This window comes from Furipterus horrens, unplaced genomic scaffold, assembly GCF_987537825.1.
Source record: "Furipterus horrens unplaced genomic scaffold, mFurHor1.1.pri manual_scaffold_8, whole genome shotgun sequence".
NCBI classification, from domain to species: Eukaryota; Metazoa; Chordata; class Mammalia; order Chiroptera; family Furipteridae; genus Furipterus; species Furipterus horrens.
The window spans coordinates 31,212,239-31,236,242 of NW_028327178.1; the positions used below are offsets into that span (position 1 = coordinate 31,212,239).

A 24,004-nucleotide genomic window follows, 5' to 3' on the forward strand; every position below is an offset into this window, starting at 1 on the left:
ACCCTCCTCATTCTGAGACAATCAAAAGATTCACTTTGTCCTTTTCTAGCATTTTTACAATTTCACTTTTTATATTTTTATGTTCAAAACTTTGAACTCTCTGGAAATCCTTAGAGTAAAATTTAAGTAAATCTAGTTTCTTCCAGATGTTTCCATTATTCTCCATTTAATGACTAATCATGTCCATTTCTCATGACTTAAAAATGATACTTTTATATATATTAAATTTCCATATTCGAGTCTAATTATAAATTTCTATTCTGTTGTATTATTTTGCTAGTCTAATTTATTAGTTGTAAGAGTCTATGTTATGTTGTTATATAAATTATTCCTGAAATACTAGTTGCTTAACAAAACTAAGGTTCATTTCTTGTTCAGACTTGATGTCACTGTGGGTTAGTAGGTTCAGATGAGTGTGGGGTGGGTCTTTGCTTCACATGGTCACTAACAGATAAAGGCTGATTGTCATAAGGCCACCAAAATAATCTTAGTGGTCTAAGATATGATCAGGTTAGTTCCATAAGCATTTGGAAAAAAGCATATATATGTATTAAAAGCAACAGCAACAATAACTTTTTAAAAAGCAATTTGATGGGGTTTAAAACAATTAAAGTAAAATAAAGGGCACTGCATGTTGAATGGAGGCTGTTTATAGAGAAGTTAAATTGTTTTAGATCCTTGGTTGAGGAAGAGAAACTTAATTTTAGAATTATAAAATTTTTATTATGCATGTTAAAAATTTGAGTATAATTAATAAAAGTGATAGAAATAGAATGTAGAAAAGAGTAAAGGGGAAAAGGTAATGAAATAAAACTTTATTGGAAAAGAAGTCAAGAAAATATGTAATGAATAGACAGAGATACTCTTTCTTCTTAGTTTCTTCAATTATATTTTTGAAGTTTTTTTTCTCTTAAATTTATTCTCTGTCTTCTTCATCAATACCAAATGGGCATGTTGCCTGTCTTCCGTGTCTATTTTTCTCTATTATTTCACTATGATCAGTTTTCTTAAGCCTGTTATCTCACATCTCTGATTATGTTTTCAGCAATATCTGCTATTCTTTTATTTCTACTCTCTACATGGACATGATCTGTGTGATGGTAATTTTCTTTTCCATTCTTCTCCTGAGCTCTGCCAGTTAATTTTGTGTCTGCTTCCTTGACCTCTTGCATTTCTCTCTCTCTCTCTCTCTCTCTCTCCATATATATTATACACACATCCCAGAGAAGTATGTGTCTGTGTATGTATAAGAATTCTTTTGAATTAAAAAAAAAAAAAACCTATGTTGAGTCCTGATAAACTTATTATGGTATGTGGTTATCATCTACCTGTCTTATGCACTTTTTCTCTTGTGTTCTATGCTGGTTCCTTCTTGGTTATTTCAGTTTTTTATTTTATTTTTTATTTTTTCAATTACAGTTGACATTCAATACTATATTAGTTTTGGGTGTACAGCACAATGGTTAGACTTTTATACAACTTACAAGGTGATCTTCACAATATGTCTAGTATCCACCAGACACCATACATAGTTATTACAGTATTATTGATTATATGCCCTATACTACTTTATAGCCCCGTGACTATTTTGTAGCTGCCAATTTGTACTTCTTAATCTCTTCACCCTTTTCACACAGTGCCTCCAGCTTCCTGACCATCAGTTTGTTCTCTATGAGTCTGTTTGTGTTTTGATTATTTCTGTTTTGAATAGAGTTATTCCCCAGTCTAGTAGGGGTAAGATCCAAAGAGTGTACCCACAGAATTGGCATTACAAGATATTGCCAATACCTTGTAATATTACCACTTTGCTCTCTGGCCTAACTAATCCAGGTTAGGGGAAGTTGTACTGGTTTTTCATGAATCTCCATATGATGTAATACCCAGTATGTTTATCTCTGGCTTAGTGTCACAACTCTTCAGCTTATAAAACACTGGCAGCTCCGGGCAGTATGTCATGTAAGGTTTTGCCTTCACATGATAATACACCAATAGGCTGCTTTTTACCACATTGGCAAAAGAGGTGCAAGAGGCTGTCCAGGCAGTCTAGCTAGGTGTTGCCTTTCCTTCCAAAGGAGGTGGACACTGTTTCGCCCTTCACGGGTTCCACTGCCTTGGAGACCTGAGCTCTGACACATGCCTCAGATATACTGTGCAGAAGTGCTCTTCCAGCCTTCTTCTGGACTGGAGGACAACATTGTCATGCTTTCTTCATGTAAAATTGTCCAGGGTTTTAGGTGTTTTCTGGCACCACTAAAGCTTTTTCTTGGGCTCCTTGTTATTTTCCGTTGACTTTGGGGACGAGAGATGGCAGAGCTGTTTTTATTGCATTGTTTAATCTGGAAACCACCTTCTGCCAGCCTACACTTTAATACACATTGTACTCCTGCCACATGTATAAGACTTTTATTGTGTTAGCCCCTTTTCTCTGTGGCAGTGGAGAAGGGCTCAAGTCACCCCCCCACCTTATTTTAATGAAACTTATATTACATATTATTACTATTCTCTTTCCACTATATAGCATGGTTCTTAAGAATTGCCACACATGTACAAGGCTCCTAGGAGATACTGTTATTTTCCAAGCAGGGGCCAGGAACTCAATAAAAAATGTTTAAAATTAAATGTCTATTTATTTGAAATTCATATTGATAAAATTACTCTGTTAGTAACAGTTTAAAGATATATAGAGTCTGGGGTTGACTGGACTGTAAAATGTGGATGGGTAAAATTTATTGCAGCTATTTTGTACCTTCGGTTATATGGTTATGCATACTATCTTGGTAAAGTGGGATTTTAGGTTAAGTAGTTTTCATCATACAGCAGAAACAGAAAACAATTTATTTAAATAATATATTCTAGGAAAACGTGTATAAGGACCAGACCAACATCAATTATAACTCAGTAATATTTGCCAGTTGCTACAAATACCCTACAGGATTCTCCTGATCTGTGTCAAGCCGTAGGACTTGTTTTTTTCTGTTTAACATAGCTATGTGTCTCAATAAGAAAGTTATTGCTCAGGTTTATCCAGGACTAGCTCTATTTCGAATTCAAGGCAGCTCTAGGAATGTAGATATTGTTTTGTCTGTTTAGTAGCCAGGTTTAGGAACCTTTCCTCTAGGGCTGTGTGGCCCACTGGCATGCAGAATGCCCAAGGGGCCTGTGCATCTGGGCTACATGTGTGCTGAAACTTTCATTTCCCTCAGCCTTCAGACAGGCTGCATGGGGCCTGGGCAGCAAAGCCTCCAGCAGGCAGATAGGCAGCCTCCTCTGTTTGCCCTGGGAGTGGTGGAGTGGGAGGGGCTTCAGCAGCATCCTTTCCCTGCAAGATACAAGGCACTACTGCTTTGTATGTGACATGACTACTCCTTCAATGTCCTATCTTTGCTTTGCAATGTCTGTTCTCCTACACTCTCACCTCATAGTAATCTGATCAGATTCTCATTCCCTCTGCCACTGGGCAGGTTTCTTTTTCCAGGTAGCCTAAGGGTCTGTCAGGGGCTGTGGCCTGGCAGCTCAATTCCCATCAAGGCAAAACTAGCAATCTGCTGAATAAACCTAGCATTAAGCTGAGAAAAAGAATGGTAAGCAAACACAATCTATTAATTTTCTCATTTTGGACTTAATTAAGATTTTGTACCACAACAAAATCATGGAATATATATTCTATTTTATGAGGCATGTCAATGTCTAACTTTTATACAATCTACATTCCAATTATATAACTGTCTAAGCATAATCCATCAACCTAACAATTTTCTTTAACTGAATCTCAGATGCTGAGACATGTATTTAAATATATAAATTACTATATTTAATCAGTTATTGTAATATGGAGGTCTGAAACCTTAGCTACTATAAAAGTGAGATTCTAGGGGCTATTTTCTTTCTAAATTCACAGGAAAAAAATGTATTGATTTTTACTTTACCAAGGTTGACAGCAAGTCCAAAACACTTAAAGGGTATTATTTATCCTCATTCAGTTAGCATGAACCAAGTAAAATGTCATCCATCTAATTAAACATTAAAAAAAGTACATTTTTCTTGTAATATAAATCTCAGTAATATATGTCTGATTAACACAAATAGAAAACCATCAATTATAACTTAACTTATTCACTTTGATATCCAAATATTTAAGAACATGAGGTCTCTCGTGGGCAGAAAATAATAAAAGGAATACTTGGTAATAATAAATGTAGAATAAAGCAGTTAAGTGAAATTTACTTGTGACTTATTATTAGCTGTGTCTTACTATTGTAAGTTTAAAGTCTTTTTGATATCATAAAATTAAACTTAGTAGATTTCTGCAAGGTCACTATTGTGGATCTTACCTGGCTCCTGAGAAACTATCAGTTGATAAACTTAAAAAGGTTTGCTAAGCATTTCTTGGGCTTTGAGTATTTTATCTCTCTTTACAAATGAGCTGAGACCCTGAAGCATCCATCCTTCTGACTATTAGAGACAAAGAGTTCATGGGTGGTGCAGTAGGAAATTTGGTTTTTAAACAGGAAGAGACCAAAATCACTTGTTACTGTTGGCAGAGTGGACTAAAGAAGAGATTTAAAAAATAAATTTAACAAGTATTCAAATAGTATTTACTCGGTACCAGTCTCTTCTAAGCTCTTTAGAGGCATTAACTCATTTAATTTAATCCCCATAACAACTCTAATAGTAACACGATTATCTTCTTTAGCTGACGAGGAAATAGAAGCACAGGGAGCTTAAGTAACCTTTGAGGTCACTTGACCAGAGTGACTAAGATTCAACCCCAGGCTGCCTGGCTCCAGAGGCTTGGCTGCCTCTCTGTGTGTGGCTGGTGATAAACAATGCTAACCTGTGCACCAACTGAGCTGGTTTTCTGGTACAGGCTTTGTGCCAGGGAGGACCAATCACTCTCTACAAGTACTATGGTGAACTTGGGAGAGATAGCAAGGGTTGTCACCTGGGCTAGCCAGGTACATCAATGCATAGACTTCAGATTTTTTAAAGTAAGAGTAATCATCAATTTCTAAGAGATTAATACATCCTTTTTGGTTTTATCATAAACTTACTTTTTAAAAATTCAACCTTGCCTGAGAAGAATTATTCATCACTAGGCCAGCAGGGTTGTATTAACCTTACAAACAATTAGTTGAACTGGTGCGAAGAAAGTGATGAGAGATCAGCAGGATCAGAGAAGGCAATACCAAAATTTGCCTTCTCGCCATTCATGGATTTCTTTCACTTGTATCGTATTTTTTTTTTTTAAACAAGTGAGTTTTACCTTTTACTTAATACTGTATGTTGCTCCACTTTGTATTTTAGATTTCTGGTAAGCATCTAAAAATGTTATAAAATTGTGTCAGAACCTTTCACATTAATTATCAAATTAGCTAGAGAAGCTGAGTAACTTGTAAGTAATCTGAAAAGCTCATATTAAAAAATGAATTTGAACTTGGTGATTCCATCTAGTTAACTGTCTAATGAGATATGAGGGAAACTCTTATGTGGCAGATGAGAGCATTTTACAGTTACCCAGGTTAATTCCACATCCTCACAGTGTGGTATCACACCCACCATTTGAGGGCTGAGAAAAGAGACTTGCAGAGGGTAACAGCTTGCCCTATGTTTCACAGTTAAAAAAAGGCCTTAGTGGAATTACAAGCTCAGGTGTTTCAGGGTCCACATAGCACTATCACAGAGACAATCTAAGGCATGGACATTTTGCTAAGATGGTACCAAATATGCTGGCAATCAAAATTTGCTTTTTCATTTGGTTTGAAGTAAAACATATTTGCTTCAGTACCACTGCATCTGAAAATACCGAGCAAATAATGGCAGTAGGGGACATCCGTTCACTTCCCACGTGATTAGTCGAACCAACCCTCTCTCCCCCCGCCCACACACACAAATACCTGCACACACACTTCGGGAAGATACGATATAGCTAAGTATCTGGCCTAATTTAGCTAGCAAGAAGCAGCAGCTTTTGAACAAAGGGCAGGTCACAGCCTAGGAAGTGAATTAAAACAATTTGCCCATTGAAGCTGGCCGGTGCTGCTGCCCTCACAGGCCTATGGGCTGCACAGGAGTCCTTCCAGCCACCTGAATGGATACGCAGTAGTTGCAGTAGGATTACCCGGTGCTCACCTTCAGATGGGACGGCAAGTCCCATCATCAGGGATATACATAGAGCCGTATCACATCCTGACAGTACGTTTTCACAGGAAGTGCGAGATGGGAGCTTTCATTCGTCCAGGACGGGGAAAAAAACACCTTGTTCCCCGAACGTTTATTTTGGGAGGAAATTATCCCACTGAAGTCACCTCCTCGAGATAGCCCTTTCCCTTCAGGTACATCATCCTTCATTATTGATCCCCTGGGTGGAACGTATCTGAATCAAGACCCGGCCCTCACCCAAGGCAGCGCGCGAGCTCTGGGGTCCCTAGGCGAGCGGGGGTGGCGGTGTCGCAAGAGGTGGTGGGGGTTCAGGTCTAGGAGCCGGGTGAGGGGGCCGGTTTTCCCGCCGTGCTGGCCAATCAGGAGGCGCGGTGTTTCGGGAGCCGGGAGTGTAGCGGGTGGGCGGGGGCCCCTAGGTTTCCTCCAGTGCCGGCGCAGGGCCTCCCGTAGTTTCCAGCGAATGCGCGGACCCTCCCTGGGGTCTCCGGGCGCGCGCGCCTGCCCTGCTTTTCCTCCGCGGTTTCCCCGCCTCGTCAGAGCCGTCGCCTCTGCGATCCAGACTCGGTTCCGACGACGCCTGGCCTCCGCCTCTTCGGGCACTTCGTCTCTCCCCGCAGCGCGAGTCGCCGGGCGGTTCTTCGCCTGGTGTCCGCGGGCCGTGCGGGGGCGGTGCTGGAGGGGGCGCCTCACCCGGGCTGGCGGCTGTAATGCTGCTGCGGTTGTCGCTTTTGCGGCTGGGTGGGCAGCTGGCAGTGGCCGGAGCCAGAGCCGGAACCGTAGCCGGAGCGCGCTTGTCGCTGGCCGGGACACCTCGTTCGCCTGCGCTCTGTTTCCGCGGCCGCCGCGGGGCGCCGGGGCCCGGTGCGGCATGAGGAGGAGGCTGCACGCCGGCGAGCGCCCAGCTCCTCGGCCCCCAGGGCCCCTGCAGGCCCCCGCGTGCCGAGCGCTCCGGCTGCGACTCCGGCGCCCACGCTAGCCCCGCGCAGGCACCAGACGCCACGGTCGGGAGGAGGAGGAGGCGGCCAGGCCTGTGGAGCGCAGGCGGCCCAGATTTTGAGCGCGGGGCTTCGCGTCCTGCACTCCGGGACGCCGCGGACGGGGACACCGGGGAGCCCGGGCGTGCTGCAATTCGCTGTCCCTTTCCGCAGGGGCGCCGCTGTGCGCAGCCCGCGCATCTGCCCACCTGGGCTCCTTCTTCCCATCGCTGCCGGGCCGATAACACGCGCGTCCTTGGCTTCCGCAGGTCCTTGCGGCCCCTCTGCCCCCTCCACCCCTTCCCCGTAGTCCTCCCGCGCTTCCCCTCCCCCGGCTCTCGGGCCTCTGGTTCATTCTGTCCGCTCCCTCCCTTTTCTCCTTCCCGCTCGGGCCCTCTCCCCCACAGCCTCCCAGTGCAGACCCCGTTGCGGCCGCGGGGCTCTTAGCACATTCATGGAAGTTTAGGGCCTGGACGGTGCCCGCAAGTCCGGCGAGAGAGCGCAGCCCGAGCTGCTCTCCGGGAAGAGGAAGATGTCTGTGCTCAGGCGGATAATGCGGGTCTCCAATCGCTCCCTCCTCGCCTTCATCTTCTTCTTCTCCCTGTCCTCATCTTGTCTCTACTTCATCTATGTGGCTCCGGGCATCGGTAAGCACCGAGACACACCCTCTCTTCCCACGGTCACACTGGAGGAAAGGCAGGATGTTACTTACGGGATTTGGAAGCTGTATAAACAGCCGGGGCAGAAAGCGTTTTATTTGAAATGTTATTTCAGACTTGTCAAATAAACTGCTTGGGGGCATGGCTTTGGTATGTGAGTTTTGTTAATGCACGTTTAAATCGCTTCAAGACTGCACTAAATGGACAGGGCAAAATTAGGTGTAATGGCCCCAGATGCCCTGGTCGCTTTCTTGAGTATTCATGACAGCTTTATCCATTTAACATCAAGTCTTTAATCTTAAACTCGGATATAATAACTGGCTGTAAAAATATGATGGAGAAACCAAGGGCAGGAAATATGATGGAGTTCAAGAATGTGCATATTCTAGTGTTCTAGGTCACTTTATAAGAATGGGGTCAGTGAACATTTGTGCCATACTTCAGCAATTTTTAGGCCATGAGTTTTCTTGTAAAAACAATGCTGCATTATTTAGTCTGCTTGGCTCTGCTTTTTAAGGATAGTAGCCTCGCCTACCTGTTAGGATGACTTCTGAGATAAAATAATAATTAAAGTAACAATTATATAAAATAGTCTGTAGTTTAACATTTTAAACTATCATTTTTCTGGCCTTTAGGCTAAACTACACTTTTGTATAACGTGCTTGAATTGGCTTCTTAATTTAATATCCTAATTCCTCAGCCCCCTTTGGTTGAAAAGGTGCCAATGTGGCATTCTAATGATTGAGAAATAGCAACTTCATATGGGTATTGAAATACACTGTATTTACAAAACTTTTCTGAGCTTTTCCTGGTTGTTATGTATTTAATGTTAAATTACTTAGTCACAGTGTGGCATCTCCTATAATTTCTTGTTAGACACTAGCAGTCTTTTAAGCCAATGCCGTTTCTTTCTTTGACTTAGCTAAAAATGTATGGCCTCCTACAGAGTGCAAACACACCTGCAGAATTTTGAGACAGGATTATTATCAGGGCATTATCTTGTGGGGTTATAGCTTATTGTAATAAATTGTGGGGTAGGGGGAGAAGCAAACCTTATTGGGACCTTTTAATTTCCTAAAATTACTACAAGACTTTTCCTTTAAAAAAAAAAAGATTTTATTTATTTATTTTTTAGAGAGAGTGGAATGGAGGGGAAAAGAGAGGGAGAAGCATTGATGTTCCAGAGAAACAATTGGTTGTCTCTCTCATGCCCCCAACTGGGGACTTGCCACGGCATCCCAGGCATGTGCCCTGACCTGGAATCAAACCAGTGACCTTTAGGGTTGCAGGCCAGCACTCAATCCACTGAGCCACGCTAGGCAGGGCTGCTTCTTTTTTTGTTTAAATGAGCTACTTTATTGACTCTTGAACAAGAGGGTTGACATTTTAATTTATTTCAATGCTTGGCAAAGTAAAAATATGCACTGCATTGATTTTTTATATTTTATTATTTTATTTTTATTCAAGTACAGTTAAAATACAATATTATATTGGTTTCAGGTATATGACTTGACTTTTTCTTGATTAAATTTTTGGGTTCAAGTAAGATGTATAAGCTCATGTTTTGCTTGGGAAGACATAAATGGTTGAAACCTTTCTGTGTCCCAGAATAGAAGTGTGAGGTTAAAGTTTGAAGAAGTATGAATATTTTAAGATATTACCTTCCTTTAATGTAGCTTTCTTCTTCAGGCTAAATAAAATATTCCTTGAAGCATGTAGTAAAAATGACAGTGAAAGCTCAGTAGATTTAAGAGTAGTTAACCAAAATATTCAGCAGGCTTCTCTTAAAAATCCTCTGTTATTTTGGAAGGCTTATAAATTAACTCCTCAATCTACAGCATGTAGTCATTAAAAATTGAATCTCTTTGGATGTTAGTTTATTAGACATTTAACTGACTTCGGAGAAAAAGTGTTTTTACAATTAGATAACCATTTTCTTATTTTCTTGGTATTTTGAGTAATGTGGTAAAGTTATGTTACTCAAAAAGATAAGCAGAGGGAATCAAAATTCCAGCTGTTACTTGATAGTCATTGAGAAAAATTCTCACTTGAGGATATATTTATTGATTTTAGAGAGGGGGTAGAGAGAACGAGAAACATCAGTATGAGAGAAAAACATTGATCAGTTGTCTCCCATACCCACCCTGACTGGGGATCGAACCCACAACCAGGGTATGAGCCCTGACTGGGAATCGAACTTGCAACCTTTTGGTGTACAGGACAGTGCTCCAACCAACTGAGCCACCTAGGGCCAGGGTAGTAGTTATCCATTTGTTGTTAGTGCATTAATGTTATCTATAGATTCTTAAAATTCAATTGATGTTAAATACTAATACATTTTCCTTATTTGTGCTTAATGTTTGCTATAGAACAATCATTGGTATGTCATAAAAAACTGGCAATTTTCTTAGGTTCACACACTTTAAACTGCTGTTTTGATGGATCTTATAAGTTGTAACTTAAAAAAATGATTAAAGCCAGTAAGAATGAAAAGCAAAACTTATAAAGTTCTATCAGTTTGTTAAATGGAATCTGTTTTCCAAACCCAGAATCATTTAGCAGGGAAAAAAAAGAACCCTCCTTATTTGTCTGTTAGTATGGGGAAACTGTTTTCCAAAATTCACATTTTTGCTTGAAAGCTTGAATTTTATCATTGACAACAAATACTGTCAGTTTTTCTTGACATGTCAGGCTCACTTTGTTCATTTTTGGGAAAATGCGAGTCAAACACAGAAGTCTAAATAACCATCGTTTGCCAGTTGTTCTTTCAAGTAAAAATGATGTTCCGTGAAAAATGTGGCTAGTTCAGCTCACAATGCAACAAGCAATCACACAATTTGATTTTCAAAATGACCGTGGTACTTTGGTATGCTGCAGAAATGCTTTATGCATGCTTTCCATTTCATCATAGATTTTTTATTAATGAGATGTATCCAAAACTAATTAGGTTCTTATAACTAGCTTACATAATAGGCATAAAGAATCTTTTTGAGATAGTTCATATTTTAGCCTGAATTACATCTTGGGGCAAAATTGTCTTACGACTAAAGAGATCATTTTTTATTAATTTAAATAAATATTTGGAGTCTTTTCTGTTAAATGGTTTGTGTGACTCCTGTCCACGTTAACCTGTTTAGTAGGGGTCAATGATATTTTCTTATCTTTTCCATCCAGAGACCTACTTTTGTCGTGTGCCTTCCTCAGGCTTCCTGTCATTTGATTTTCTTTAGTCTCCTTCACCTGTGTTCTTCCTTCCCTCTCTCTCTTTATGAGCAGATAGTACCACACATTTGCAGACAGTATAATCTGTTTAGTTTCTAATGTTTTCCCATGTTGCTCAACAGTTTTTTGATTGTTTTGGTCTTAATGCAATGAGTTCCACCAAACTCAATCCTCATTATTTTAAGAAGAATTTGAAACATTTCCTTGAAATTCTAATTCATGTAGGAAACACAGAGATAGTCTTTATTTTATGCACTTTAGTACTGAGGAAAACTGGTCTGCAGATATCCCTCCATCTCCCCCAGCTCACCCAGTAGAGGCAGGAGCTGTGAATTGTTTCTCATTCTGTCTCTGCTTCTGTGCGTGATTGCAGAAAGGTGAGTGCAGTTTCCTTCCAAGGAAACTGGCTGGATTGAGAGTGGAATTCCATTTAGTATGAAACAGTTTCCAGCATAACTTCCAACACAACAGTCATTTTCCTGCTATAGTATTAAAGGAGTAGATGAGCTGACTTGTAGATTCATTCAGCACACATGAAGAGGGAACCTCGGAGAGGCTAGACTGTGTTTGAGGCAGGGAAGGTAGAGAGGTGACTTAGACACAGTTGGTTTCCTCACACTATGATGGGATGAGCACTATGAAGAAGCTGCAGCAAGTCCTTGGAAAGCATGCAGCGGGTGGTGAGGGCTGGTTAAGGATTTCCGGAGGAGGTGGTAGTTGGAGTGTGTCCTTGAGGATGGATAGGATCTATCTGAACGGAGCAAGGGATTCTAGTGAGGGAACAGCATGAGGTTCCAGAAAATAGAGGACTATTTCCATCTGCCTACTGCTTAAGGCGTGAGGTGGTAGGTGGAACAGACTGGGAAGTCTTGGGGCTCCCCTGCCCAGCCTAGTGTTCTGGTGCTTGAGGTCCCTAAAATTCCTGGCAGAGAAAAACTGGTCTTGGTTCACACAACTCTCTCAAAGCTGTCTATGACCAAGAAAGGTTATGTGCCTGTGGTCAGTGGGGTAGTATCGTGGGGACGATTGTACAGCTGCTCTGGAAGTGGGGGTTTCAATGTTCTTTTGACACACCAGAGTCGCTGACCCATGCTAGACAGCAGACAGGCTGCTTTATTTTTTGAGTCAAGGTGGAAGTTGGTTGGGCCACTTTGGTCTGAATTCCTGTGGGCCTTTTGAAGGAATTAGCTGTCTTACTGCTTTGTTATTTGGGTTTCCAGGGGGGTTGTGCCCTGCAGGGACTGGTGGAGTCACTGATGGGTGGTCAGGGTGTATGTCTTGTGGGAGAGGGTGCCTTAATTAAGTCCTTGCTCAGAGCCCCTCTCCCCTTTTGGCTGGGTTCCTCTTGGTTGGCGCAGAAGGTAGTTGCCTGTTCTGCAGCTTTCCTGTGGTAGCCCTTTAAGCCTCCTGGCCCTGGCTGGATGAGCCGGGTTGTGTTCTTTTGGATCTGGTATCATCTGCTTTGTGTTTCAAAGGTCCTTTTGGTTTTCCCCTCACCAAGTGCTCTCATCTACACTCTCAATCTACACGCTCCTTTCAGGCGTTCTTTTGATTTAGGCCACAGTGTTGGTCATTTCTTTCCTCTCGGCCTTTCTTACAAGCCATGTAGCCCATGCTAAAGTTCTTGTTCTGTAAATTGCAGGAAACACCAGAAGTTTGGAAAAGAGGAATGATGTAATTTTCTGTTTTAGAGCAATTCTTCTAGCATGGAGGACGGGTTACAGAGGGCAGAGCCAGTGGCTGGGAGGATGTTATTTCAGTAGCTCAGGCAGTAGAAGATTAGAACCTGATCAAGGTCATAGTTGGATCAGGGCAGATTTGAGAGGATGTGAATAGTTGGATTGAAGGAAAGGGAGAAGCTTTAAGACAATGCTCGCCTTCTAGCTTAGACAACAAAGCTTTGGTAATAGGGAACAAAGAAAGGCATGAGCCTTAAGGAGGCTCTTTTGGTTTTAGAGAAATTGAATTGGGATGCCCATAGGATCTTAAGGAAGAACTTGTCAGTAGGTAGACAAATGGAAATAAGGGTTTAGAGCCCAGGAGAAGTGTCTAACAGGATAGAGATTTGGGTGTCTTCAGCAGAAAGGTGAATGATAGTTAATCTATTTCTCACCTGACACACCTAACAAAACTAATCCCTGCAAGCAGAAGGGACTCACTAAGTTAGTTACTCTTAAATGTGGAATGGTAGGGATTAAATTGGAATACGGAAAGGCCCATGTGTAGTTTGAAAAAGCTTCCCATGATGCTCTGCTACCCTTTTTAACTCCCAAACCCAAATGGGAGTCTCTGTGGTTGATACCCTGGAAAGTGTAGATGGCCGGCTACCCGAGGAGACCTTGTGAAAGAGAAAGTAGCCATAGATGAAGTCCAACAGTTTAGAACAAGTGGAAAATTGGAGCAGGAAAACAAAGTGAAAGAGCGAGAGATCATGAAAGTGAAGAGAGACCTTTGTAAAGATAAGTAAATAAGTAAAAATGATCAGGCAGACAAGTATTGCAGTGGGGTGAAATTCTGTGGCGTCATGCCTGGAAGGAGAACTGTTGACTAATAGGAGGTCTGTGACTGTCACTGCAGGAGCAGTTTTTGTGGTGTCATGGGGCACCAGCCAGATTGCCTTGAGTTGGGTGGTAGATGGGAGGTAAATTGAACATGACTCATTTAGTGGAAGGTAGGGGGTGAAATGAAAGGATGTAGGATCAAAGGAATTTTACAAGATGAGGAGATCTAAGCTTATGTAGAGGCTTAGGGAGTAAAGGTAAGGTTTGAAGATTTGAGAAAGGGAACAAATTATGACATGTGATCTACTAAGACTTTACTGTATTTTTACTTTTTTGTGCTGCAAATGTTTGGCTGTACAAAGCACTATGGTTCAGCATTGAACAGGATCCACATGATTCCTGTCTTCATAGAGCATATAACCAGTGGGAAATTCACACAACTGAAAGATAACTATACTAGAATAGATTGTGAAATATAGTTATAGATGTACCAGTATGCGGTTGGGGGAACTAAACTAGTTTAGGCATTAGAGGGAAGAGGAAGATTAAGCTGAGGTCAGAGCTCAAGTTTGATCATTAAAGGGTTGGCTTGGGGAATAGTACTTCTGACCAGAATAGAGTATTTGAAGGCTAAAAGATGAGAGAGAAATGGGAAGTTAAAAAATAAAAAAGGCAGGAGCTAAAGCCTAGAGCACAGAGGGGAGTGTGGGCTGAAGCCAGAGGTATAAAAAGTGACTCCAATCACATATATTGTAGATCCTTGTAAGCTGAGTTTGAGAACTTGGACTTTATGAGGACAGTGTCAAACCATTGAGCTTCAATTTTAAGTAGGAGAGTGACATGATCAGATTTGCATTTTAGAAATATTTAGACTGTATTGTTATGAATGAATTAAATGGAGCAAGATTGGTATCAAGGAAGCCAGGTGGAGGGAGTGGGATCAAGTGTACAGGCAGAGTTTTTAGAGATAGGAGAGGAGGAGATAAAGGTGTTTGCGATAGCAAAAATGAGATGCATACGGAGAGGGAAGTGAGGGAGTTCTGATGAGGTGGGTGGCTGAGTTATCTGTTTAGAGTGAGGGACTCTGTTTGTATAAACAAATCTCAAGATAGAGTGAACTGTTCCCTAGATGAGCTTAAGAGATTTGGTTTCTGCATTGGCACGTACTAGAGGCTTAGTAAAGGATTGTTGACTGACTGAATGTTCCTGATTAAATCACTTCTCTTTGTATGACAGCTCCAGTTCGTTCTCTCACCAGCTGACTCGTCAATGCCATTCTGATGTTGAACGTTAGACACTTTGAGAGAATATGGAAAGGATTAGGAACAGTGGAGAGAATGCCAGGGTTGGTCAGTGTATTAGATATCTATTACTTTCTAACAGATTACCCCAAATTTAGGAAACAACAAGTGTGTATTATCTTAGAGTTTCTGTGGGCCAGGAATCTGGACATGGTTTGTCTAGGTGCCCCTGCTTCAAGGTCTCTTTCTAGGCTATAAAATGTTGGTCAGGGCAGTGGTCGAAGCCTCTGTTGGAGGAGGATCTGCTTCTAAGTTCACCCATGTGGATTGGAGGGTTGTTGGACTGGGGACCTCAGCTCTTCACAAGTTGTTGGCTGGATGCCTCACTCAGTTCCTTGACATGTGGATCTCTCCATACCCTCTTTCCTTTTTTTTTTTTTCTTTTTCAGAAAACTCACTAGCTCTAATCCACACTCAAGAGAATGGGGAGGCATTCTCAGAGACTGCCTTCCCCAGTCAGATTGCCATTCTTGAGCAGTGTATGTAAATCAGCCGTATTGTTTCAGCATTAGTGAATCTAAATCCTATGGCCTTGTGGTAAATGAGGTATTTCTGAAGGGAAAATTGATTTATTGAAAGCTGACAATGCCAAATACCATTCTCCATGTTATTCTTTTACGAATAAATCTGAGGTCTGTTAAACAGTGTGGCAGAATGATATAGTGATATATTTATTCTTCAGCAATGTTCATCATTACTGCCTTTTAATGTTTATTAAAGATAAAAATAGCCATGTCTGTGGATATTTTTAAAAGAAGACTCCTAATCTAGATTTGTAGTCTCTGTATATGGTAGGTATTTCAAACACTGTTTGGAATTTGGTTGGCAACAGAATGCATTTTCCTCTTGGGCGTTATAAAACGTGGATAATTTTCTAACCTGTCCTGGGACCGTCCTGTTGATTATTGGATGTATTAGGTTTCTCAAAGCACTTGTGCTGTAGGCCATGGGCTTTGGTGGTTGTTTCTGTGGTCCTCCTCTCCCCAGCAAAGCCCCTGTAACCAAGGGCCCAGGGCCATGAGAACCTGGGACACAGGGGTCCGTGTCTCTGGAGCCAAAGCTGTGTGCAGAGAGGCCCGAGGAACAAGATCCCAAAGTTAGTCCACTGCTTTGTCCATGGAGGTGTCCCTACCATGATCCCAGCCCCACACTAGTAGGACAGCCTTGTTGTAAAGAAAGAGAAGGAAAGACAAGCTCTCAAAGATTGTCGGTTGTCCAAAGTTCCACATCGTTGTAGGAGGAGCTGAGGTAGTTAATTTTTGGAAGAGCTAAAATATACACCTTGGGATATCTGACTCTTTCCACTGGACCTAAGTAGAAGGAGCTGATCATTGTTGCCCTAGAAAGTGGAAGATGCGGGGTACATAGGCGCTCTCTATTCTTCAGCTTAAAGGGATACCATACAAAGAGAGATGAAACCTTTTGTGGGGATAGCTCCAGAGAGCAGTGAGGGTAACTGCAAGGCAGATTTTTGGTTCATTGTGAAGAAACCAAACCAACTCATTCTAACTGAACTGTAAACAATGAAATAAGTGTCCTTATGAGCTCTCCTTTCCTTTTATGTTTTCATGCTGAGGGTTTCAAACCTGCTAAGGCTGGAAAAGGTGCCTTGCTTGGGAGACTGGACAGGCTTCTGTGAGCCCCTTAAGCCCAGTGACTCTGCGCTGTGTTAGACTCTGCAGTTGCCTTGCTCAGCCAGCCAAAAGCAGACCTGCTTCTCCACCTGTCCCTTCCTCCACCCACACTCTCTTTTGTGACGTGTTTTCCCTTTCAATCCTGCCTTTCATGTTGTCTTAACCTAAGTAAAAATGTGGAGGTGGGTGGGGAGCTGCTATGAGCCATGGGGAAGAAGGTGTATTGCAGAGTGATTTTTTTAGAGTTTGGATTTCCTAGGTCCTGTTTTGGAGTTCTTAGAGAGTTGAGAGCCCCCGAGGCTTTATGTGTTTGCTCTATTCTCGTTTTGGTCAATGTTCCTGGTCTCCTTACCAAGCTGATTATTATTACCACTGCCTCAGACTGCAATTTACCAGGTAAATAAGAACAGCCTCTCCCCGTCATTTCTTTCACCTTTTTTTATTTTAATTTTTGGAGGACAGAGTGATTTAATATTTTAAAGACCTTTTCTTTCCATTTCTGTCTTTTGTCAGGATAATAACAAAGTGAATAATATATGAGTAATACTGTGATTTGAGTTGAAGATCAGGTCAGCTGAAGGTTGAAAGTAGGTTTTCTGAGGATACCCAGAAAGCCATTAACATGCAATTGATAATTTAAGAGTTCCAATTAAAACTAGGTATTTTTGCCTCATATCTTGAGACCCCCTGGAGAATTTTGGGTAGTAGCCCAATTTTATCTTTTCTGTAGCATGTAAATCCTATATTGGGCCAACTTGATTTGTTATGTTTCATGGGTATATTTGTTTTTGGTAATAGTAGAACTTGGCAGAGTTCTGTTTAAGCTGCAGTTAAAATCCCCTCAATTCAAATAGGAAAGGTAACTTAACGGATGTTCTTTGAAAACATAAACAAAATTGACATACCTTTAGCTAGACTCACCAAGAATAAAAGAGAGAAGGTATAAGTAAATACAATCAGACACAGAAGAGGAGAAATTACAACTGATGTTAGAAATACAAAGGATCATAAGAGACTACTATGAACAGTTATACCACAACAGATTGTAAAACTCAAAAGAAATAGACAAATTCTTAGGACCATATAATCATCTAAGTCTGAAAAATAAAGAAATAGAAAATCTGAATAGACTGAATAATAGCAATGAGATTGAATCAGTAATTAAAAACTTCCCCAAATCAAAAGTCTGAGACAAGATAGCTTCACTGGTGAGTTCTACCAGATATTCAAAGAAGACTAATACCAGTCCTTCACAAAATCTTCCAAATGGTTGAAGAGGAGGGAATGCTTCCAAACTCATTTTACAAGGCCAGTGTTACCCTTATACCAAAACCAGACAAGGACACCACACAAAAAAGAAAATTACAGGCCAGTATTTCTGATGAACATAGATACAAAAATCCTCAACAAAATATTAGGAAACCAAATTGAACAATACATTAAAAGGATCATCAACCATGATAAAGGGGGATTTATTTCAGGGATGGTTCAACATTTGAAATCAATCAACATGATATACCACATTGCCAGAATGAAGAATAAAAATTATATGATTATTTTAATAGATATAGAAAAAGCAATTGATAAAATTCAACATCCATTTATGATAAAACCTCTCAACAAAGTGGGTATAGGTGGAACATACCTCAATATAATAAAGGCCATATATGGCAACTGGTTAGCTGACATATCACACTCAACAGGGAAAAGCTGAAAGCTTTCTTTTAAAATTAGGAAAAAGACAAGGATGTCCACTCTTTTTCCTTTTATTCATTATAGTATTGGAAGTCTTAGCCAGAGCAATTAGGAGAAAGAAAGAAAAGCATCCAAATTGGAAAGGAAGATGTAAAATGGTCACCGTTTGTGGATTATATGGTTTTATATATAGAAAATGATAAAGACTCTACCAGATAACATCAATAAACAAATTCAGTAAAGTTTCAAGGTACAAAATCAGTATGCAAAAATTTGTTGCATTTTTGTACACTAAAAACCATGAGAAGGAGAAATTAAGAAAATGATTTCATTCACAATTGCATGAAAAAGAATAAAATACCTAGGAATAAATTTAACCAAGGAGGTAGGTGAAAGACCTATACACTGAACTATAAGAGATTGATGGAAGAAATTGAAGAAGACACAAATAGATGGAAATATATTTTGTGGTCAGGAATGGAAGAATTAGTATTGTTTAGATGTTATTACCCAAAGCAATCTACAAATTCAGTACAATCCTTATCAAAACTTCAGTGGCATTTCTCATAGAAATAGAACAAACAATCCTAAAATTTGTCTGGACCCTGAGCTGCTAAAACAATCTTGAGAAAGAAGAGCAAAGCAGGAGGCATCATGCTTCTAGATTTCAAACTGTATTACAAAGTTATCATAATCAAAGCAATATGGTATTGGCACAAAAATAGACACATAGATCAATGATATAGAATAGAGAGTCCAGAAATAAACCCAGGCTTAAGTGATCAATTAATTTATGACAAAGGAAGCAAGGATATACAATGGGGAGAGGATAGTCTCTTTAATAAGTGATATTGGGAAAACTGGACAGTCTTATGCAAAGAATGAAACTGGACCACTATCTTACACCATACACAAAATTAACTAAAAATGGATTAAAGACTTGAGTGTAAGACCTGAAACCATTAAAGTCCTGGGAGAAAATATAGGCAGAAAGCTTTCTTGACATTGACCTAGTCATGTTTTATGGAATTGACTTCAAAGGCAAAAGCAACAAAAGCAAAAATAAACAAATAGAACTCCATCAAACTAAAAAGTTTCTGCATAGCAAAAGAAATCATCAGCAAAACAAAAAGGCCAGCAACTGAATGGGAGAAGATATTTGCAAATCGTATATCTGATAAGGGGTTAATATCTAAAATATATAAATAATTTCTACAACTTGGTAACAAAAAACAAACAATTTGATTTTTAAATGGGCAGAGGATCCAAACAGACATTTTTACAAATAAGGCATGTAGGGCTACCAGGTACATGAAAAGATGCTCAACATCACTAATCATCAGGGGAATGAAAGTCAAAACCACAATGAGACACCTGTCAGAATGGCAATTATGAAAAAGAAGAGATAAGTGTGAGTATGTGAAGAAAAAAGAAACCTTATGCATGGTTGGTCGTAATGTAAACTGTTGCTGCCACTGTGGAAAACAGAGGTTCCTCAAAAAATTTAAAGTAGAATTTTCATAGGATCCAGCAATTCTATTTCTGGATATTTATCCAAAGAAAATGAAAAAACTAATTCAGGAATATATGTACCCCTATGTTCAACTGCAGCATTATTTACAATAACTAACATACGGAAGCAACCTACGTGCCCACTGATAGGTGACTGGATAAAGAAGATGTGGTACATATATATAATGGAATACTACTCAGTCATAAAAAGAATGAAATCTTACCATTTGCGACAACATGGATAAACCTTGAGGGTATTATGCTAGGTGAAATAAGTCAGAGAAAAAAAAATACCATATGATTTAATTTATATGTGGAATAAAAACAAAAACAAAAACAAAACCAGTCTTATAGATAGAAAACAGATTGATGGTTGCCAGAGAGAGGGGATAATTTGCAGGGTAAGTGAAATGGGTGAAGAGGATTAAGAGGTATGAACATCCAGCTATAAAGTAAATAAGTCATGGGGATGTAATGTACAGCATGGTGACTATAGTCAATAATACTGTATTGCAACACTGAAATTTGCTAAAAAAATGTAAATCTTAAAAGTTTTTATCACCATAAATAAAATTGTAACTTTGTATGGTGACAGATCTATGGCAATCCTTTTGTAATGTGTACAAATATTGAATCGTGTTACACTTTAATTTAAAAACAAAACAAACCCTCTCCCCCCAAATTTTAATCATTATTTGGCTAGAAAACTCTTTTGATAATTAATATCCTTATAGTTAAGTAGTTATATGAAGTTTGTTATAACATATCTTGATTAAAATATCTCGCAATATTTGAGGCTTGCTGGTGTTAATATGACTTTACTGAGACCATGTTATATATATTGCCTTCCTGATAATTAAATTAATCACTCAGAAATTATGACTTTTAATTATAGTGCAATTTCTAGTTTGACTCAGAGAAGGAAAAACTGGACGTAAAAAAATTGAATCTGGAGACCTGTGGTAAATAATTATAAGGTGCCTTCTTTTATTTATTTATTTATATTGATTTTAGAGAGAGAGTGAGAGAGAATAGGGAAAGGGAGTGAAAACATTGATTTATTTTTTCATTTATAAATCATTGATTTTTTTTTTTTCTTTTGAGAGAGAGAGACATCGATTTGTTGTTGTTCTTATTTATGCATTCATTGGTTGTTTTTTAGAGGAAGGGAGAGAGAGATATTGAGATTTGTTGTTCCACTTATTTATGCATTCACCGGTCTCTTCTTGTTTGTGCCCTGACTGGGGATGGAACCTGCAACCTTGGTGCATCAGGATGATGCTCTAACCAACTGAGCTACTCGACCAGGGCAGTGTCTTGTTGATTGATTTTAAAATATTCTTTAACTTTGAAAATCTTTGAAATTCATTTCCCATGCTTTGTACTTTTCGCTCCTGCTTGTTTTACAGTCATTTCCCTATCGTGAATTAGTTGAAACTGTGAAAGGTATTTTAATTGTGAAAACATGAGAAAGTTGGGAGTGATTGTAAAACCTAGTTCAGATTGGTCTCACTTACATTTTTTTTTCATGATAGAATTCGTAAGTGGATTGAGATTCCTTTCACATTTACCTTATGGACTCTGAAATCACATTCACCTTACGTACTCTGAAATCATTAATTTTCTATAATTTTATAATGTTTTCTGGGGATGTTTACAGTTTCATCTTTAACTCTGTAATTTCATTAAGTAAATTTCCCTACTGATTTAATTTAAAAACTCTAATTTCCTGCATTCTTCCTTTTTTAATTCCTTCATTTCCTTCTGATTTGACTCTTCTGCAATGTGGTTTATAACTCTTAATTCTTTAGGTTCCTGCCCTGCTTTAAAGAAGCTATGCATTTATTTTAAGGAAATAACAATGAATTAACAAATGACAGTGTTGATAGGTATCTCGTGTTAGTGTTTTCATATATCTAATTTAAATCTTTTTTTTTGATTTATTGGCTAAGTCTAAAGATCTTTTAAAAATATATTTATTGATTATGCTATTATAATTGTCCAGATTTTTCCCTCTTTGCACCTCCCCCCACCGCCGCATGCCCCCTTTCCTCCAGCAATCCCCCTCCTTAGTTCATGTCCATGGGTCATGCACATAAGTTCTTTGGCTTCTCCATTTCCTATACTATACTTAACAACCCCCTGTCTATTTTGTACCTACCAGTTATGCTTCTTAGTCCCTGCACCTTTCCCCCATTTTCCTCCTTCCCCCTCCCAACTGGTAACCATCCATATCTTCTCCATATCTATGATTCTGTTCCTGTTCTGGTCGTTTGCTTAGCTTGCTTTTTAGATTCAGATCTTGATAGTTATGAATTTGTTGCCATTTTAATGTTCATAGTTTTGATCTTCTTTTTCTTAAATAAGTCCCTTTAACATTTCATGCAATAATGGCTTGATGATGATGAACTCCTTTAGCTTTGCCTTGTCTGGGAAGCACTTTATCTGCCCTTCCATTCTAAATGATAGCTTTGCTGGATAGAGTAACCTAGGTTGTGGGTCCTTGCTTTTCATCACTTTTAATAATTCTTGCCAGTCCCTTCTACCCTGCAAAGTTTCTTTTGAGTAATCTGCTCAGGCTTATGGGAACTCCTTCTTGGGTAACTCTGCTTTTGTCTTGCTGCTTTTAAGATTCTCTCTTTATCTTTAACCTTGGGCATTTTAATTATGATTGTCTTGGTATGGTCCTCTTTGGGTCCAACTTGTTTGGGACTTTCTGTGCTTCCTGGACTTGCATGTCTATTTCCTTCACCAAATTAGGAAGGTTTTCTTTCATTATTTTTTCAAATAAGTTTTTAATTTCTTGTTCTTCCTCTTCTCCTTCTGGCATCCCTATGATTCAGATGCCGGTACATACATTTGGAGACATCCCAAGTCTCCGTATACTATTCTCATTTTTTTAAATCCTTTTTTCTTCTTATTGTTCTGGTTGAATGCTTATTTCTTCCTTATGTTTGTAATTGTTGATTTGAATCTCAGTGTTATCCCCTCCATTGTTGGTTCCCTGTAGATTTTTCTTTATTTCACTTAGTGTAACTTTCATTTATATTTGGGTCTTTTTCATGCTGTTGCCATAATCAGTGAGTTCTTTGGGCATCCTAATAATCAGTGTTTTGAACTGTTCATCTGATAGGTTGGTTATCTCCATTTTGTTTCATTCTTTTTCTGGGGTTTTGTTCTCTTCTTTCATTTTGGCTGTATTTCTTTGTCTCCTCAATTTTGCAACCTCCCTGTCTTTGTTTCTGTGTGTTAGAGCTGCTTTGACTCCCTGTCTTAGTAGAGTGGCCTGTTGTAGAAAAGGCACCTGTTAATTGTGTGGCACAGAACTTTAGGTAATCACCAGGGTGGGACAGCTGCTTCACTGCTTTGTGGTTCTGTGTGTGGGAGGGCTCAGAGAGGAGACAATGCCATTTCCTGGCTTCTGGAGGTTTACATGGCACTTTCCCTGTTTCCAGTTACTTCATGTAGTGCCCATATGCTACTGGTGCCCTTCTAGCTGTTGCCCTGGTGCTGAATCCCAGAGAAGATGGTTCTGCATAAGTTTTAAGTCCATGCAGGCCCTTTAAATGGAATCTTGAAAATCTGGCAGTTTCTTCTGCCACCCTAACCCCCACTGGTTTTTAAAGTTAGAAGTTATGGGGCTTTATCTTCCTGGCGCTGGATCCTTGGGCTGTGAGGTCTGGCCTGTGGCTGGGGTACTTTGCTCCCAAGGTACCCCTCCCAATTTTTATCCACTACACGTGACCGCCTGTTCCACCGCTTCTCTGCACCACACCAGGTCTCCATGCCTCTCTGCCCATCTCTGTGTCTCTGCTCCTCCTACCCATCTGGATGAATGTGGCTTCCTTTTTTTTTTTTAATTTTTAAAATTCTTTTATTTATTTTATTTTGGTTTTTCAATTACAGTTGTCCTCTTTTCCCTTAATTTCTCTCCCCCACCCAACCCACCCCCTCTCCTGCAATCATATCCCTCCCCGTTGTCCATGTCCATGAGTCTTTTATACAGGTTCTTTGACTAAACCCTTCCCTTACTTATTCCCCTTCTCTCCCTCTCCCCTCCCCCCTATTGACTGCTATTCTGCTCTTTGTTCTATTTAGTTCCTTTGTGTTGTTCTTTAGTTTCCTGTATTAGTTGATGTCATATGGTATTTTTCTTTCTTTGCCTGGCTTATTTCACTAAGCATAATTCTCTCTAGTTCCATCCATGTTGTTGCAAATGGTAGGAGCTCCTTCTTTCTTTCTGCTACATAGTATTCCATTGTGTAAATGTACCACAGTTTTTTGATCCACTCATCTACAGATGGGCACTTAGGTTGTTTCCAGCACTTAGCTGTTGTAAACAGTGCT

General features: G+C 39.8%; 1 protein-coding gene across 1 annotated transcript in view; it reads left to right on the plus strand.

The window, feature by feature from the left end:
* Window positions 1–6,560: 6,560 nt before the first annotated feature.
* The window catches only part of B4GALT6 (beta-1,4-galactosyltransferase 6), an 88,210-nt gene continuing 70,766 nt past the window's right edge, over window positions 6,561–24,004 (plus strand). Inside the window, exon 1 of the mRNA XM_090285677.1 lies at window positions 6,561–7,780. Within this exon, the coding sequence (XP_090141803.1) occupies window positions 7,666–7,780 (115 nt within the window). The 5' untranslated portion in view covers window positions 6,561–7,665. The remainder of the gene's footprint in view (window positions 7,781–24,004) is intronic.